General features: G+C 42.1%; 1 protein-coding gene across 2 annotated transcripts in view; it reads left to right on the plus strand.

Moving 5' to 3' along the window:
- The first annotated feature begins 6,459 nt into the window (after window positions 1–6,459).
- INTS4 (integrator complex subunit 4) overlaps window positions 6,460–18,592 on the plus strand; it is a 113,948-nt gene continuing 101,815 nt past the window's right edge. The window contains exons 1-2 of one of the 2 annotated variants that reach the window (XM_032358043.1): window positions 6,460–6,717; window positions 11,862–12,056. In XM_032358043.1, the coding sequence (XP_032213934.1) occupies window positions 6,664–6,717; window positions 11,862–12,056 (249 nt within the window). In that variant the 5' untranslated portion in view covers window positions 6,460–6,663. The remainder of the gene's footprint in view (window positions 6,718–11,861; window positions 12,057–18,592) is intronic. The other variant, XM_032358045.1, reaches the window with a different exon arrangement.

Here is an 18,592-nt window from a genome sequence, read left to right on the forward strand (position 1 = left end):
AAGCTGAGGGGCGCATGTGTGGCTCAGTGGGTTAAGTCTCTGCCTTCAGCTCAGGTCGTGATCTCAGGGTCCTGGGATCGAGCTCCGCATCAGGCTCTCTGCTCAGTGGGGAACCTGCTTCCCTCTCTCTCTCTTCCTGGCTCTCTGCCTACTTGTGATCTCTCTCTGTCAAAATAAATAAATAAAATCTTAAAAAAATAATAAAGCTGACATCACCCTTCAATCCTGGAGCTATTTCAGAATGATTAAAAAAACAGCCCCTACTGGGATGCCGAAATGGCTGGTCAGTTAAGCATCTGCCTTCGGCCCAGGTCATGATCTCAGGGTCCTGGCATTGAGCCCTGTGTCGTGTCCAGCTCCCTGCTCAGCAGGGAGTCTGTTTCTCCCTGTCCCCCTGCTCTAGTACTCGCTCTCTGTCTCTCAAATAAATAAAATCTTTGTTAAAAAAAAATGTCCACTGGGCTGGAAGGCAGACTTGTTTCCTGACCAGTATAATAACGTCTCTCTCCAGAGGACGGGTTTGCTAGCATTCCCCTTTTGAGATTGATGGTTTCCTAAACTCGGTGTTCTTCATCTGTGTTACAGACCTATTGTGTGCATTGTGTTCACCTGCATCACCTCCATGGTGCTTGGGGTGCAAAGGGAACCAATGGAAACACGAGGTTCATGCTGCCTTGCTATGCTGTGAACAATAAGCTATCTAAATCGATTTGGGCTTGTCTTCTTACCAGCTGAATCTAGCAGAGACCAGTATTGCAAATCTACATCTTAGGGACTGTTTGACCACATGACAACTTTCTGATTTCCAAACTTAATGCCTTAAGGCTATAATCATTAATTATTTCTCACAAAACCACAGATTGGGCAATTCTTATGGTCTTGGTTGGGCTCCCTCATGCATCTGTGGTCAGATGGTGGATCAGCTGGGGTGGGCTGGTTTAAGATGACCTCAGCTTGGTCACTTGGTTTGTTTCATCTGGTCACGCAATATCCAGCAGTATAGGTTGGAATGATTCTCATGGCAATGGTAGGGTTCCAAAATCAAACAAAATGTCTGGAGAATGTGTATGTAGATGGACCTGAGGCCTAGATAGAAAACTGTCATGCTGTCCCTTCTGCCATTTTCTATTGGCTAGTCATGAAACCAGCCCAATTCAAAGGATGGAGACACAAATTCCATCTCTTAATGGAAGCAGCTTCAAAGTTGCATTTCAAGAGGCATACATACAGAGAGGGGGAGCATCAGGCCAATTTTGCAATCATTCTACCACACACTGGATCCTTTCCATAAGGGAAGAAGCAGTGATTTATCCCACAGGAATTGATAGATATTCCAGATTCATATTTGCTTTTCCTACTGCTATAGACTGGATTTGTGAGTCTTCACCACCACCCCTGACCCTGCCCCAAATTCACAAGTTGAAATCCTAACCCTCAAAGTCATGTTAATACAAAGGTGGGGCCTTTGCGAGGTAACTAGGTCATGAGGTAGAATCCTAATGAATGGGATTAGTGTCTTATAAGAGACCCTAGAAAGCTCCCTTGCCTCTTGGGTCATGTGAGGACTCAGTGAGAAGACAGCGGTCTACGAACTGGGAAGTGAGCTTCCGCCTGACAGTAAATCTCTCTGCACCTTGATCTTGGACTTCCCAGCCTCCAGAACTGTGAGAAATAAATTTCTGCTGTTTATAAGCCACTTGGTCTGTTATAGGAGTTTAATATCTATCTACCTATCGACCTACCTATCTTCTATGCTTCTATTTCCCTGGAGAGCCCTGACTAATACACCTAACTGCAGTGTTTTCCTCAGCTCTGCTATGGATACCTTGTGTATTTTCATGGTATTTCATACATTGCTTTGGACTAAGGAGATTATATTTTTTTAGATTTTATTTATTTATTTGACAGACAGAGATCACAAGTAGGCAGAGAGGCAGGCAGAGAGAGAGAGGAGGAAGCAGGCTCTCTGCTCAGCAGGGAGCTGAGAGCCCCATGCAGAGCTCGATCCCAGGACCCTGAGATCATGACCTGAGCCAAAGGCAGTGGCTTAACCCACTGAGCCACCCAGGCGCCCCTAAGGGGATTATTTTTATAAAATTATTTATTTATTTAAGAGAGAGAGCGTGCCTATGAGCGTGCAAATGGGGAAGGGGCAGAGGGAGAGAATCCTGAAGCACACTCCATTCTGAGTGTGGAGTCCCACCTGGGCCTTAATCTCATGACCCTGAGATCATGACCTGAACCAAAACCGAGTCAGAAGCTTAACTGACTAAGCCACCCAGGCGCACCCTACGGAGCTTATTTTGTGATGAAAGAATTATAGTGAAGAAACTCTTGCTTGGTCTTGCGAGGTACCCCAACAGCCAGAGGTTGCTGCTATGATAAAAACGGTGTATGGCCTTTTGCAGACTCACGGGGCTAGCCAAAAGACAACATATTGTGAGTCTGGGGTGCTGTTTTTTGTTTTTTTTTTCTTAAAGATTTTATTTATTAATTTGACAGACAGAGATCAAAAGTAGGCAGAGAGGCAGGAAGAGAGACACAGGAAGCAGGCTCCCTGCCGAGCAGAGAACCCGAAGCGGGGCTTGATCCTAAGCCGGACCTAAGTCAAGGCAGAGGCTTTAACCCACTGAGCCACCCTGGCGCCCCCTGGGTGCTGTTTTACAGATCTGTGGTATATACCTTATGGCAATAGGTAAAATATAGCACCATTGTTCCCACAGTTAGACTACAGAGGTCTGGGGACTAGGGAGAAGAGGTAAGACTGGTTCTTGTCACTTTTACACCTAATAATTCACTTATGAGTTCTTGTGTTCAGAGGGTTTGGAGTATTTAGTCCCCAAGGGAGGGACAGTTCCACTAAGAACACTGTCTTTGTTCCATTACATTATAGCACTAATGAGACTGACCCCTGGTCATTTGGAGCTCTTTTTGCTGAGCCAACAGGCAGAGAAGGGGTTATTATACCAGTCTGAGTGAGTAACCCCAATTTCTAATTGGGTTGCTGCTATACAATTGGGACAAGGAAGACTCTGTTTGAAGCTCAAGGGATTCACTGGGGTGCTTCATTCTATCTCCAAGTGCAATAATGAAGGTCAAATGAAAATATCACCAATCCAATTAAGACAGCTTTTTATTTGAACATTAAAGAACGCAGAATACTCTTGTTTGTATACCGGTCCAGCCCTAGTTTCTCCCTGTATGCAGTTTACTTTCAATATAAACTGAATTTTCTTTCATTTTTAAAAATTTGAGAGAGACCATGTGTGGGATAGCACAGACAGGGTGAGGGGGGCTGAGGGAGAGGGGCAAGCAGACTCCCCACTTAGCAGGAGCCCAACTTGGGGCAAGATCCCAGGACCCTGCGATCACAACCTAAGCCAAAGGCAGGTGCTTAACCAACTGAGCGACCCAGGCGCCCCATGAATTTTCTTTCATTTTCTAAGTGTACCAAACTCCTCCCTGCAGCCATATGTAACAATAACTATATTAGTACTTTTTATAATTGATGCTTAGATGCACATTCAACATCTCTGAAATCAGGATACATCTTAAGATTGCTGTTGGCCAACTGTTCATGTGTAGACTGGGTCATAGCAGTTCATGTCACCATCACTTCCTTTGAGCTCTACATCTGTTGTCTTTGATTGCCATTTAATGACTCTTCGAAGAGATTACCCTGTAATTAGCATTGAAATGAAAAGTTTTAATGTGCACAGAGAGGCAGGGAAATACAGCCGTGTATGACAAAGGATATAAATATGTGTAAGTCAGTTTAAAAGAGCTCCTTCAGTAAATATACATAACAAATCTAAGCAATAAGAAACCACTGGTTTTAATTTTAGGGGTTTTTTTTCTTAATTCTTAATTTCTCAATTCTCCTAATTTCTTTTTTTTAAAGTGAGTTTTTTTTTTAATTTTTAAAGATTTTTAATTTATTTGACAGAGAGAGAGATCACAAGTAGGAAGAGAGGCAAACAGAGAGAGGGGGAGAAGCAGGCTCCCCACTGAGCAGAGAGCCCGATTTGGGGCTCGATCCCAGAATCCTGAATCATGACCTGAGCAGAGGCTTTAACCCACTGAGCCACCCAGGTGCCCCAATTCTAATTTCTTAACTGTTTTCTTAATTTTTATATATGTCACATAAAATAATGGTTTGTTTCACAATTGCAGCTTAGATTTGATAGAATATGGTAATGATAGTAGCTGCTAATATTTACTAAAGGCACAGTTTCTAAGTGCTTTTTATTTCACCTGACACATTTGTACATGTGGTAGTCTCTGTGATCTGGGATGACTTTCTTTCTTTCTGGAAAACTCACTATTTGGGGGGCACTGGGGTGGATCAGTCTGTTGAGCATGGGACTTGATTTCTTTCTTTTTTTTTTTTAAGATTTTATTTATTTATTTGACAGACAGAGATCACAAGTAGGCAGAGAGGCAGGCGGAGAGAGAGGAGAAAGGAGGAAGCAGGCTCCTCACTGAGCAGAGAGCCCGATGCGGGGCTCGATCTGGGATCATGACCTGAGCTGAAGACAAAGGCCTTAATCCACTGAGCCACCCAGGCGCCCCAGGGGACTTGATTTCTGTTCAGGTCATGATCTCAGAGTCTTGAGATCAAGCCAGGTGTCTGACATGGAGAGTGCTTGGGATTCTCTCCCTCTTCCTCTGGCCCTCCTCCAGTTACCCCCCTGCCCCAACTCTAGCTCTCTCTCAAAATATGTATTTTTAAAAATCACTATTTTTTTTAAAATCTTTTTTTTTTAAAAGATTTTATTTATTTATTTGACAGAGAGAAATCACAGGTACACTGAGAGGCAGGCAGAGAGAGAGAGAAGGAAGCAGGCTCCCCGCTGAGCAGAGAGCCCGACGCGGAACTCGATCCCAGGACCCTGAGATCACGACCCGAGCTTTTTTAAAAAAGACTTTATTTATTTGACAGATCACAAATAGGCAGAGAGGCAGGCAAAGAGAGAGGAGGAAGCAGGCTCCCCAGTGAGAAGGGAGCCCAATGCGTGGCTCGATCCCAAGACGGTGAGATCATGACCTGAGTTGAAGGCAGCGGCTTTAACCCACTTGAGCCACCCAGGCGCCCCAAAAATCACTATTTTTAAAGCTAGAGCAAAAATCGTTTCTTCAATACTTCTATGAGGCACTGCAGGGATGGAAAACTTTTCTTCCCTTCTAGTCTCTCTGGCTGGTCTAATAATTAGAAGACAGAACAAGAGGGGGAAAAAAAAAACAAAAACCATTTCATTAGGTACAGGAGCCCCGAAGTCATGAGGCCCAAAGACAGGCACTTGAGGCTTCTACGCCACCCTGAGCTCGGGAAAAGAGGAAGAGGTGTGCCTCTTCCGAAAGTGGAGAAAGACAATTCACAGAAAGGTAAGAGCAAATGTTTGGTGAACGAACGTTTGCCGGACTCCAGATTAGGTGTTGATAAAACATTACCTTTGGTATTAGCGTTCTCAGGCAACAGGCCCTCTAAATTCTTTCAGGAAGTTACGCGGAAGGTGAACAGCTCTTCTGAGCCTGTTGTGCCCCGACTGTCTTCAGCTATAAATACTCCCCACACCAAAATGGCACATTTTGGGGTCATTATTCTGCACCCCCACCCCCCAATCCTGAGGAAGTCAGTAGTTCTGTGACTCGCATTCCTGTTATCCAAGGACACTTGAGCTCTGATTATGTTTGGGCGTCTCTCTTCCCAGTTACACTGTAGGGCTTTAGGGTGAAGACCGTTTTTCTGGGTGTTGAGGTGTTCTGCACCTGCCACGGTATCCCGCGTCTGCGCTTCTGAAAGACCTTAACAATGAACAGCTAAAGCTTCATGAAGTAAAAACCCGACCGCGGGTTTCACCAACACGACTAACCCACTTCCGTCTGCCAAATGTTTCTCCATCATTCCCTTCCAATGTCACCACACCTCAGTCAGGTCAGCTGGCGGAGGCACTCTGTTCATTAAGTGCCAATCAAAGTCTGAAAGTTGGGTGCCTGACCCTTGACCTCAGGGCTCTTTCCTCTCTCCCGTAGCTATGGGGGTGCGGGTGAGGGAGGGCTGATTCCTTAAAAATAAATGGATTTCAAACAACTGGAATGAGACAGCAGGAAAAAGAATCCCATGGCAGGCGAGGGGTGTCACACAGCTAAACCTTACAGAGAGCTCAAAAACGCTACAAGCAGCAAAGGGGAACAGCCAAAGACGACGAAAATGCCGGCGGCCCCGCTCCCGCTCGTCTCTCCTCCGAAACGCCTCCCGCTGCTCCGGGTTTTGCCTCTAGCTCTGGCTCGTCCCACCTCTGACCTTTGCCCTCCCTTCGCTCAGCTCCGATGCTAGGCTCCCGACCACTCTGAGTCCACCAGCGAACCCCCGAAGGCTGCCATTGGCTCATCTGCTTCTTCAGTCCAGTCACCTCCTGCTAGAGGCCCCGCCCCCTCGCTCTGCGCCCTCATTTTCGTTCCGCCGACGCACAAGGCGTAGGAGGACAAATTCTGCTGCACCGCGTCAAGGGCAGTGGAGCAGCAGGAAGCGGCCTCTCTTTCTCGGAACTCCACTGCCTTGTGGGATAGTGGCGAGTTCCTCAGGCCCGGGCAAGTTTTCCGGATTCCTCCCCCACCGCCTCCCTGGTCGAGTACGGAAGCTGAGAGGGTACGCGGGCAGTCATGGCGGCGCACCTAAAGAAGCGGGTGTACGAGGAATTCACTAAAGTGGTTCAGGTAATTGATGGAAGGAAGGGTCCTAGGACTAGTTCGGGGAGGGGAAGGTTATCCACGCTCCAGACACTTTGCCAAAACAGGCGCCGCAAACCTGGGTTGAGTGCCGACTACTTTGATAGGCTCTCCGAAACTACACTTAAGTGGGCGTGTTCGTTTGCAGCTGCTGTTGTCATTTTTAATATGTGCAGTCTGACACTTAATAAAGTTATTAGAATAGAAAGCTCTTTACAATGTATGAAGATGTCTTATCCGTTATCTCAGTTTATTCTGGTTACGTTAGCACTAAGTTCTACAGATGTGGCTCAAAAGCTTCTGGAGGGATGGGAGGATTCAGAGTCAAATTCTGGTGGAGCTCCTCCCACCTCCTGTTCCCCCCCCACCCAAAAGCGCCCGGGGACACATTGGTTGTATGCAGAACTCTAAGGGGTTGGAGGTAGAGTCTGTAGAAATCCTCAAGACCCAGCTAAAGCAGGTGAGGGTTCCAGGCTGTATAGGGGCAGAAGTTTCCATTTGTGGAACAGCTTACGTAGGAAGGAGAGCAGTTATTTCCCTCCTTTGGAGTTAAGGACAGGTGGTCCGAGCCCCTGTTAGAGCAGTGACTCTCCATGTGTCTCCTCATAGATGTTTCTTTATAAAATAGAGGTTGATCCCAAGTTATCTCCTGTGTCGCTTCTTAGACTTTTTATGCAAATCACCTGGCGATCTTGGTATAATGTAGATTATACTCAGTGGGGTGGGAGAGGTGGAGGCAATAATTTGCATTTCTGACAAGCCCCCAATTGATTCTAGTAGGTCAAAAGCATCCTTAGATCCCTAGAGTACCCCTAGGTCCTCAGACGTCTAGTGTAGCAGGATTTAGACCATCCAGCAGGAAACTTCTTAGGTATTTCATTCATCCCTTAAGCAAGAGTTTGTTGAGTGGTTACTATGTATTAGGTATAGTGAAAGGTGTTGAGCTACAAAGTCCAATACACTTTAGGGTCCTTGTCCTTTAGGAGCTCACAGCCTAGTGGGAGAGACAGAAAAGCATACCGGTGATTATAATACAGAGAGATTATTGTATTGACAAGTTTTCACTTATCTTATTACTTATCATTTCTGTTTTGTGGACACATTTTTATAGCATATTCCACTGACTGTAGGGAAGATTGCTTTTTTTTTCCCCCTTAAATATAACTTTGAGATTTAAACTTGGCACTTTTTTGTTGCTTCATTTTATGTGAAATTCGTTTTCTTGAACTTTTGGAATGAGTCAACATTCAGGAAGGTTTTTCTTTTTAAAATTTTTAAATTTTTAAATGATCTCTATACCCAACATGGGGTTCAGGCTCACAACCCAGAAATCAAGAGTTGCCTGTTGCACCAACTGAGCTAACCAGAGCCCCCTCAGGAAAGTTTTTCACATTTCACAGAGCTGCTCCTTCCGTGATTTGCTTTCTGGAAATTTCTGGGCCTGTTTCCCCAGCTCACTTTTATTTTTCTTTTTCATAATTGTGGTAAAATACATATATTACCATTTTAAACTTTTTTTTTTTTTTTTTTGGCTCAAGAGTGAGGGAGGGCAGAGGGAGGGGGAAGAGAGACTCTTTGCGCAAGGCCCCATGCTCAGCATAGAGCCCAATGCAGGGCTTGATCTCACCACCCTGAAATCATGACCTGGGCCAAAATTAAAAGAGTTGGATGCTTAACTGACTGACCCACCCATGTGCCCCCATTTTAAACATTTTTAATTGTGTAGTTCGATGGCATTCTGTACATTCACAATTTTTATTTCCTTTTTTCCCATAGTTCTTCTGTTCCCACTACCCAGGAATACTCACCCTTGGTCTAGCATGCCATGTGTTTACACCTCTCCAGACTCTTGGACCTGTTTTCTCTTTCACATGGAGTGCATGTCATTTTTCCCTTTATTTTTGCTTTCCCATTTTTGTTTCAGGACCCATCTAAAACTTAAGCAATAGTTTCATCCCTTCCTCCTCTGCTTCCATGGCTAGTACTCTGTTTGTACTCATCTATTTGTACTTACCACTCAGTGTTATCAGTTTTTAACCTTAAAAATAGTTCTTTTACCAGCCAAAATGTAATTATTTGGGAATAACAGAATGTGCAATTGAGGACATGCAAGCCATGGCAAAACCACAGGCAAGTCCAACAAACAAAAAAGAGGACCCTTATTTTATGGAGAAGAAGGTGGGAGTTTTGAAGGGAAAGTCTAGGATGATGAGAGTTTCTCACTGGCTGAGTTGCAGGAGTGGCTAATTTCTTTTTTTTTTTTTTTTAATACTTTTTAAAAAAAGATTTTATTGGGACGCCTGGGTGGCTCAGTTGGTTGGACAACTGCCTTCGGCTCAGGTCATGATCTCGGAGTCCCGGGATCGAGTCCCGCATCGGGCTCCCAGCTCCATGGGGAGTCTGCTTCTCTCTCTGCCCTTCTCCTCACTCATGCTCTCTCTCCCTGTCTCTCTCTCAAATAAATTAAAAAAAAAAAAAAAAGATTTTATTTATTTGACAGATCACAAGTAGGCAGAGAGGCAGGCAGAGAGAGATGGAGAAGCAGGCTCCCTGCTGAGCAGAGAGCCTGATGTGGGACTCAATCCCAAGACCCTGGGATCATGACCTGAGCTGAAGGCAGAGGCTTTAACCCACTGAGCCACCCAGGAGCCCCAAGAGTGGCTAATTTGTTGTAGGAGATGCAATGTACATCTTTCTGTGTTGGGGCCTGTAATTGATGATTCTTTCTTGTTGATTTTTCTGTTAGGGTCTAGAATCCACAGTTTTCCCCCTAATTGTAAAGTGACACTGTTCCCCCCTTCCAGCCTCCCCTTGTATCCTCCGTACTTAGTTTTTGTGAGTTTTTTCTTAAATAATTTCACACAGTATACGTATCTCTCTACCAGTCTGGACTCCTTAAGGACAGAAATAATGCCCGGTTCATCTCTGTGTCTTTTGTTATGTGTAGGAGACTCTTGAGTTGTATGAATGGAGGTCTGAGTTCTTGGATTTCCCACAAAGATTTATGTGAGGATCCAGGCTCAAATAAAGACAGTCAGAAAGAGTGTAGCAAGCACAAACAGTTTATTAAGGATATTACACTCTCAAGAATGGAGAGTGTGCAGGCTCAGAGTGGCTACCGCATTGGAACTAGGGGTGTCTTTTTGTGTTTGCATAGATTATGGGTCATAGCTATGGTGGTCTCTTACTGAGGTTGTTTCCAGTCATCTAAGGGACTCTTTCTACCAGTTGGGAGAATGAGTTTTTGGCTCTACCAGGTTCTTGCCGGAACTGTCCTGGCCATCTTTCCCCATAGGAGTCGGCAGGGGTGGGGGTGGGGTGTAGGGGTGGATTTGAAACCACAATGTAAGTATATTATAATGAAACCCTGGGGCAGAGGTTGAAAAGGAGGGCTGCATGTTCTACACCTGTGGCTCTTGGTCTGTCAGCTCCAGGGTTTTGGAAGCCTTGCCAAGATGTTAAGAGCCACAGAGTCAGGATGTTGTGTCCTCAGGCTTCTCATGTGTCACCTGTTTATCACTACCCTTGCCCCCAGCTCATATCTAACTACTCTGTCACCCATGGATGATGATCATAGGTCCTGGCTCACTAAAATGTTATTGATGGCTGACTGATAGCAGATAGTGGTTTGTCTTCCCCCTTACATATTCTATATGGAAAGAAATCTTTCTCAGGTTTTGACCTGATTGGAGCCCAAGTAACACAGAAGGCTGAATGGTGTAGAATAGGATTTGAGTGGGTAAGGATTTTAAGAAAAGAGCTCATTTCTTCACTTCATTCTGCATGAATCATTACCTTAGAGTGATGATATTATATTAGTGCTTATTATTATATGTATGCTCACACAAAGACATTGTACTTTAGACTTCTCAAACATCCGTATGATATAGGTATTTTATTCTCTTTTATGGAAGAAGGACTGGCCTCCTCTCACGCGTAAGTGGTTATTGAACCCAAATTCTCTAACTTCAAAATTCTCAGTCCCTTTATATCATGCCCTACTTTGTTCCTGACTAGAATAACCCTAATCTTTTCTCTATAGAAAGGTAAATTTGTAAAGAGGTGGTTACTCAGGATATCAAAATGATGCATCTGATGTTAAGGAAAATTCTTGATTAAAACATTTGTCTTATTTATTATGCTCTCTCTACCTACTCACAGGGCCTGACTTAAGCTTTGGAGGGACAGGTTCCCTTTTACATGAACTTTTTGGGCACCATTATACATAACAAGTGCATCTAGAAAGCTTCTAGTTATGCACCATCCTTGGGAGAATTGAGAAAAGAGTTACTCAAATAATTGTGCGTGTCCTGTACTTCAGATGAGGATCCTTAGTTGAGAAAGACTGGTAGTAGTGTCATAACTCCCATCTTACAGATGATGAAAGTAAGAATTATGACTTACTCAAATAATTGTGCGTGTCCTGTACTTCAGATGAGGATCCTTAGTTGAGAAAGACTGGTAGTAGTGTCATAACTCCCATCTTACAGATGATGAAAGTAAGAATTATGACTTACTTAGAATAGCAGAACTGGAACTTAGAGATAAGTCCTAACACTAAATAACCATTCAATAAACATTTGTTAAGTGGCTACAGTTTGTGAGCTATTTGACTGTATTAATTTTTTTATACTACCATTCTTTTAATAAAGGGAGAATGGTTTGGGTAGTTATCTGGAGTAAGGAGAAGACTTACTCAGTGTGAGCTGGAGATAGTTCCCATCAGTTCCAGTTTTCCCACCAAGGAAGATGAGCCTGGTGCATGCCTCAGCACAGTCTGAACATATTTATAAACTTGAGATTTCTTTTAAGTAAAGAATGGAGCAGATCCTTTGTGTGTCCTTTTAACCCTAAAGCTAAAACAGTTCTGAGAGATAGAACAACATGTTAGTAGACCTACTTTACAGAGAAAGAAATTGAGACTTGGAGGAATGAAATGACGAGGCCACAGTGGTAGGAGCTAGTGAAAGGCAAAATGGCGACTCAGCCTGTCTCCAATCCAGTGTCCTTTTCCCAGTTCATAATACTGCTTTTCCCTTAAAAAAGTACATTATTTGGTATAAGGGAGTGAGGCAAAGTGAAAATTGCAGACCCTTTGTTTTCATGTGTTATCTTTGCCTGCTCCTTTGCAGCAACAACAGGAGGAAATTGCAACCAAGAAACTCCGATTGACAAAACCAAGTAAATCTGCAGCACTCCACATAGATCTGTGTAAAGCAACCTCCCCAGCAGATGCTTTGCAGTACCTACTCCAGTTTGCCAGGAAGCCTGTTGAAGCAGAAAGCGTGGAGGGAGTAGTCAGGATTCTCTTGGAACATTATTACAAGGTAAGACGGTCTTGAGGACCTGTTGGGAGTGTGTGTAAGAATTATATCGTGTGTACAAAATAGCTTAGTATCACAAGATAAATAAGAAGGTGTTCATTCAGCAGTCTTTTACTGAGGGTCTTCCACATGCCGGGCACTGTAGATACAGAGATAAAAAAAGATCCAAATCCTTTTCTTAGAAGTTTGCTGCATCTCTGTGTAGATATAGAAGGTATCCATAGAGTGTATATGGAGAGAGATGCGAACATACTGCTGGGGTATTGTTGCCTGTGTTATGTCAAGTGTGGTGGGCATACAAAGGAGGACTTGAGCTGTGACCCTCTGTAACCAGCTTTGTCTCTGAAATACCATCCTGTCATCCTTCTCTTTCTGCCCTAATTCAAGGCCCTTATATCTAATTGCGATAGCCCTCTTTTTTTAACTTTTTTTTTTTCCTTTGTGTAGTGGCATTTCATTTCTCCATGTATTTTACTGGGTTAGACAAAACATCAGTTTGTGACTGATTAAATGCAGGAAATAGTTTAAACAAATGAAAGTCACAAGATGTGTTTATTTTTCAGTTTGTGTAAGTAAGATCTGAAGTAGAAGGGAAGACAAATTTCCAAATATTTGAATCATGGGTGAATCAAAGTTTTAAACTTTAGTATGAGAATTTTTAAGCCTAGACAAGTCAGAACAATACTATAATGATCTCCCAAACACCCATTTCTAGGATTTAACACATAACAGATATCTTGACAGATTTGCTCCCTCTGTTTGTTTTCCTTAAGTTTTTTGTTTTTTGGTTTTTTTTGAAGATTTTAATATTATTTGACAGAGAGAAAGAGAGAGAGAGAGAGCACAAGTAGGCAGAGTGGCAGGCAGAGGGTGAGGGAGAAGCAGATTCTCCACTGAGCAGGGAGCCCAACGTGGGGCTTGGTCCCAGGACCCTGGGATCATGACCTGAGCTGAAGGCAGCCACTTAACTGACTGAGCCATGCAGATGCCCTTTCCTTAATTTTTTTTTTTTTTTAAAGATTTTATTTATTTATTTGACAGAAAGAGATGACAAGCAGGCAGAGAGGCAGGCACAGAGAGAGGAGGAAGCAGGCTCCCTGCTGAGCAGAGAGCCCGACGCGGGGCTCGATCCCAGGACCCTGAGATCATGACCTGAGCTGAAGGCAGCGGCTTAACCCACTGAGCCACTCAGGCGCCCCGCCCTTTCCTTAATTTTTTAAAGTATAATATATTTCCCAAAACAGTTCAGTTAGGGACTTAAAAAAAAACATGTAACCACATCAGATTAAACTAGATTTCCTTAATGTACTCTAACAACTAGTTTGTATTCTAATTTCTCTCATTTCCAAAATATTTTTTTATATTTGATTGCTTCAAATAAAAATGCAAACACTATTCACACGTGGCATTTGTTCTTTTTAATTTTTTTTAATTATTTTTTTAAGATTTTACTTACTTATTTGTCAGAGAGATAACAGCAGACAGAGGGGGAGGGAGAAGCAAGCTCCCAGCTGAGCAAGGAGCCGATGCAGGGCTCAGTCCTAGGACCCTGGGATCATGACCTGAGCTAAAGGCAGACGCTTAACCAACTGAGCCACCCAAGCGTCCCTGGTCATTTTTTAATCTAGAACAATTTTTATTATTTTGGTGACATTGACCTGATAAACTCAGTCAGTTGATAAAATGTCTCTTTTTTTGAATTTTACTTCCTTGGAGGTTAATTTGCTCCTCTACCCCTTTTATTTACTAGGAAGGTTAGGTATACAATATAGGCCCTGTTAGGTTCAGGTTAAGCATATATTTGAAGTTTTTAAGAATACTTTGTAGATGACGATTTATATTTCCTTTTGCATCTGTCAGGATGCATGTAATGTCTTCAGGTTTTCCCTTGCAAAAGCTTCTTTTTCTTTTCAATCTCTCTTCTTTCTGTAAACTACGTTTATTTAAATCTTTTAAATATGACATAAAGGGTGTTTTCCTTTACACATATGATATTCTAGCTTAATCAGAAATGCTTATAGTTTTCCAAAGATCGTGTGGATTTTCAGAAATCCATCTCTTTTCACATGTAGTTCTCCCAGTCTGTTTTCCTCTATCTTCCTCCCACTGCCCAGTGATCTGGTCTGCCACTTTCTCTGTCAAGCATATTCCTTCCTCAGAGTCTTTCCACTTATGTTTCCTTTCCCCTAGAACACTTCCTTCAGATGTTCATATGTCTACTTCCCACACTTTGTTCAAGTCATAGCTCAAATGTCATTTTTTCATTAAGGCCTTTTTTTGTCCCTATATTTAAAATTGAAACTGCCTGTTCCACCCTAGAACCTTCTAGCTCCCTTCCTTGATTTTGTTTTCTCCATTGCACTTAGCATATTCTCATATTCTTTTTTTTTTTTTTTTTTTTTTAAGATTTGTCTATTTGAGAGAGAGCACAAATGTGCCTGTGTGTACAAGAGGAGGGAAAGAGGGAGAGGGTGAAAAATCCTCAAGCAGACCCTGTGCTGACCGGGGATCATGACATGGGGCTTGATGTCACGACCCTGAGACCATGACCTGAGCCAAAATCAAGTGTCCAACTGAGCCACCCAGGCACCCCCATCTTCTTGTATTTTATATAATTTTTTATTTATTTGGTACCTTGTCTATTTCCCTATGCTGGAATGTAAGCTTCTCTTAAGCAGGGATTTTTTTTTTTTTTTTGATGAATCTGTGGTACCAAGAACAGTGTGTGGTAAAATTAATATTTGTTGAATGAGTGAGCTTATGCTTTTGTGAGACTTTTTACTCAGTTAATGAGTGTTTATTATATATCAGGCATTTTTTCTGGGCCCTGGACGGACCTGTTAGCATATTTATTAGCTCTTAGTATAACCAGTGTTTGCCATATGTCTCTCTCCTTTAGACATTAAGCCCTTAAATTCAGGGACTCCAAATTCTAAATCTGTTTATCTCTGTCCCAGTTCCTGTCAAGGTCCCTGGAACAATGTGGGGGGGTTAATAAATGCATGTTTTACATAAATGTCATCAGGGTTTCTGTTCTCAAGTTTTCAGACACTTAGTAATCTATTTTTAGTTACTCTTTTCTTAGCAATATCCACCTATTATATGATAATATAACTCTGTTTCCCATAATCATCTGTAATAATACCTCTTTTTTTTCCTGTAATAATACTTCTAAGAACAGTTAACATTTATATAGCTTGTTGGAGTTTATAAAGCTCTTTCCGCATGTAATATTTTTAATCCTGATGACACCACCATTGTTATTTATGTAATCCAGGTAAGGAACTAAGCTGGGAGGGGCCCTGGGTGGCTCAGTTGGTTAAGTGTCTTCCTTCGGTTCAGGTCATGATTCCAAGGTCCTGGGATTAAGCCTCATGTGGGGCTCCCTGCTCTGTGGGGAGCTTGTTTCTCCCTTTCCCTGTGGCTCCCCTTGCTTGTCCACTCTCTCTCTCTTTCTGTCAGATAAATAAATAAAATGTTTAAAAAAAAAAAGGGGGAACTAAGTTTAGAGCAGTTTAATTTTCAGGGTGACCCAGCTAAGTAAATGGAAGGTCTGGATTTGATCTAGGTTGTTTTGTTTTTTTTAAAACTTTTGTCGTGAAACATTTCAGATATATGTACGAGTAGAGGGAATGGTTTCATTAATTCCCATGCACCCATTATCCAGTTTCAGCAGTTACCACTGCTGAATGGCCATGCCCCCACCCAACTGTCCATTTCTACTTCCTCCACTCTTAACCCTCTCCACCAGATTCTCCCTGGCATTGTGTCATTATGTTCATAAATTTCAGTTTTTATCTCTAAACGGTACTCTTTTAAGAGACATAACCACAATACCATTATCATGTCTAAAAGAAAAAATGAAATTGGTATTGTGATGTCATACCCTAGGCTCTCTAACCAGGCCATGCTGCTTGCATTAATCTAGCACATTCTAGCCACAAAAAAAATGAGGACAGATCCCAAATGTGTCCAGTTCTAGATTGATGACCGTAGTGCTTTTTATTCTTTGGTTTGTTATCCATAAATGTGGTCTCTTATATTTTAGTAGATAAGCTACTTGGGCTTTTGCTTCTCCTCCAGATTTTTTTTGGTCAGGCAGCAGTATCTGAACTTCCTTGACATGACGGGTTCTTCACTTATGCTACTCTGCTAGTTGCTGTGGAGGATGTAGAACTGTGAGACATGTTCCTTGTCATTATGGGGCTAGTAGTATAGCTGGTAGACCAAATAATGTATGTAGTAAATAGATAGTAAGGGGTAAGGTTATTCATTTCTTCATTTTTTTTTAATTTTCTTGAAACCTCCTGAATACTAACTCTGTGCCAGGCCTTGTGCTAGTGTTGGATATAAGAGATAATGTGATCCCTGATCTGAATCTAGTTGGGTAGATACAGACACAATAAATTGATAATTACAATACAGTGTTGTAGGTGCTGTGAAATCTGGGACAGGTTATGATCTGACCTTAAAAAGAGGGCAGTTAGTGTGACTTGGGAGCAGGGGACTAGAATGGCGTTAAAGAGTAGAGTGATCATTGAGATGAGTCTTCTAAAACAGATTTGGGCCAGCTGGAAAACAGGAGGAAAGAAAGGCGTTTTAGAAAGAAAGAGCAATTGTAAGCAAACACATGGAGATGTGAGATAGCCTGTCACATTAGAAGAAATGCAAGCAGCTGGTATAGATTTTAAATCGAAAGTTCTTTAAGAGATAAGACTAGAAATCATGGAGGGCCTCTATTTTATCTTGTAGGTTTTGTTGTAGAAATGTCACTCTGGAAATAGGATGGAGAGTGGAGGAATTGGACGATGGGAAAATGGGTGTTAGGGTGACCAACAAGGAGACTGATAAATATGAAGCAAGGTGATGAAAGCCTGAATCAGGGTGATTTTGATGGTGAGAAGAGCAGTTATTAGAGAGGGCTTCCCTGGAGGCAGTTTGTTTTAAGCTTAGGTGTTGAGGGTACCAGGGGATAATTTCAGAAAGTAGAAGAACTTGGGTAACGTATCCAGATTGATCAGGAGTGTTACTAGGTCAGATACTGTTTTCTTTTTTGTGCCATACTTGCCTCCTCTTGTCTGCTAGGCCCAGTACTTCTGCTTTCTCTTTAGCTCTCTTGTGTTTGGAGGTCTGTGACTCCATTTCATACCATTGAAAGGCTATATAGCTCTTTTCTTGTCCTCTCTTACTGCAGGTTATTTTTTACTAGGATTTGACTAGTCCATTATCTCAGAAAGACCTGTTTCTTTGATACTTCAATAATTTGAAGTCCATAAAATAATTGACTTTTCCTTTTATATTCAAAACTGAATTTAGGATCTCCCTTCATTCTCCAGTCTACCTTATCTTAGGAAGTTGTCCCATTATTGATATAGACCCTTAAATCAGAAACCTGAGAAAGATCCTTTACCTTTTCTTCTCCTCCTATTTCCTTCTTCACTGAGTCTTGTTGATTTTACTTTTTAAAAAATTTTTGTTATGTTAGTCACCATCATTAGTTTTTGATGTAGTGTTCCGTGACTCATTGTTTGCGTATAACACCCAGTGCTCTGTGCAATCCGTACCCTCCGTGCCCTCCTTCATACCCATCACCAGGCTCACACATCCCCCTACCCTCTCCCTTCTAAAACTATCCATTTGTTTCTCAGTTCGTGGTCTCTCATGGTTTGTCTCCCACTCCAATTTCTCTCGCTTCATTTTTCCTTCTCCTGATGTCAAAATATCTTTTGTTTCCCCTGTTAACCTCAGTAATCCAAGTAACATTTTGTTTTATTTCATTTTATTTATTTATTTAGAGAGCAAGAGCATGGTGAGCAGGAGTGGAGCTGGTATATCAGAAGCAGAGGGAGAGAGAGAATCCTAAGCAGGCTCCGTGCGTGCATAGTGCAGAGCCCAATGCAGGGCTCAATCTTAGGACCCTGAGATCATGACCTGAGCTGAAATCAAGAGTAGGGTGCTTAACTGACTGAGCTACCACATTTAAAAAATTTTATTGTGAAATACAACACATAGAGAAAAACAGGTAGAAAAATGTCATATAGCATATTGCTCATACTGTGAACACAATGTGTAACTACCATCCAGGTTAAGAAATGGAAATTATCAGCCTCTCGTAAGCCTCTTCAAACTACCCTCTAATGATTTAGATTGTGCCCAAAAGATAACCATCAGTGTCCTCACTTTCAGGGTAATAACTATCTTTCTTTAACTTTTTACCATTAAGCCTATACTCCTAAATACAATTTATTTTTATCTTTTTTTTAAACTTAATGTAATTAAGGAATATAGTGTAAATCTTTTATGTGTGGCTTTTGCTCAAAATTCTACCTATATTGTTATTCATTCATATTATTGATGGTAGCTATAGTTTATTCATTTTCACCACAGTATAAGGTTTCATGGTATGAATATACACATTTATTTACCCATTCCATTATTATTATTATTATTATTATTTTAAAGATTTTATTTATTTATTTGACAGACAGAGATTACAAGTAGGCAGAGAGGCAGTCAGAGAGAGGAGGAAGCAGGCTCCC

Source organism: Mustela erminea, chromosome 9 (assembly GCF_009829155.1).
Source record: "Mustela erminea isolate mMusErm1 chromosome 9, mMusErm1.Pri, whole genome shotgun sequence".
Taxonomy (NCBI): domain Eukaryota; kingdom Metazoa; phylum Chordata; class Mammalia; order Carnivora; family Mustelidae; genus Mustela; species Mustela erminea.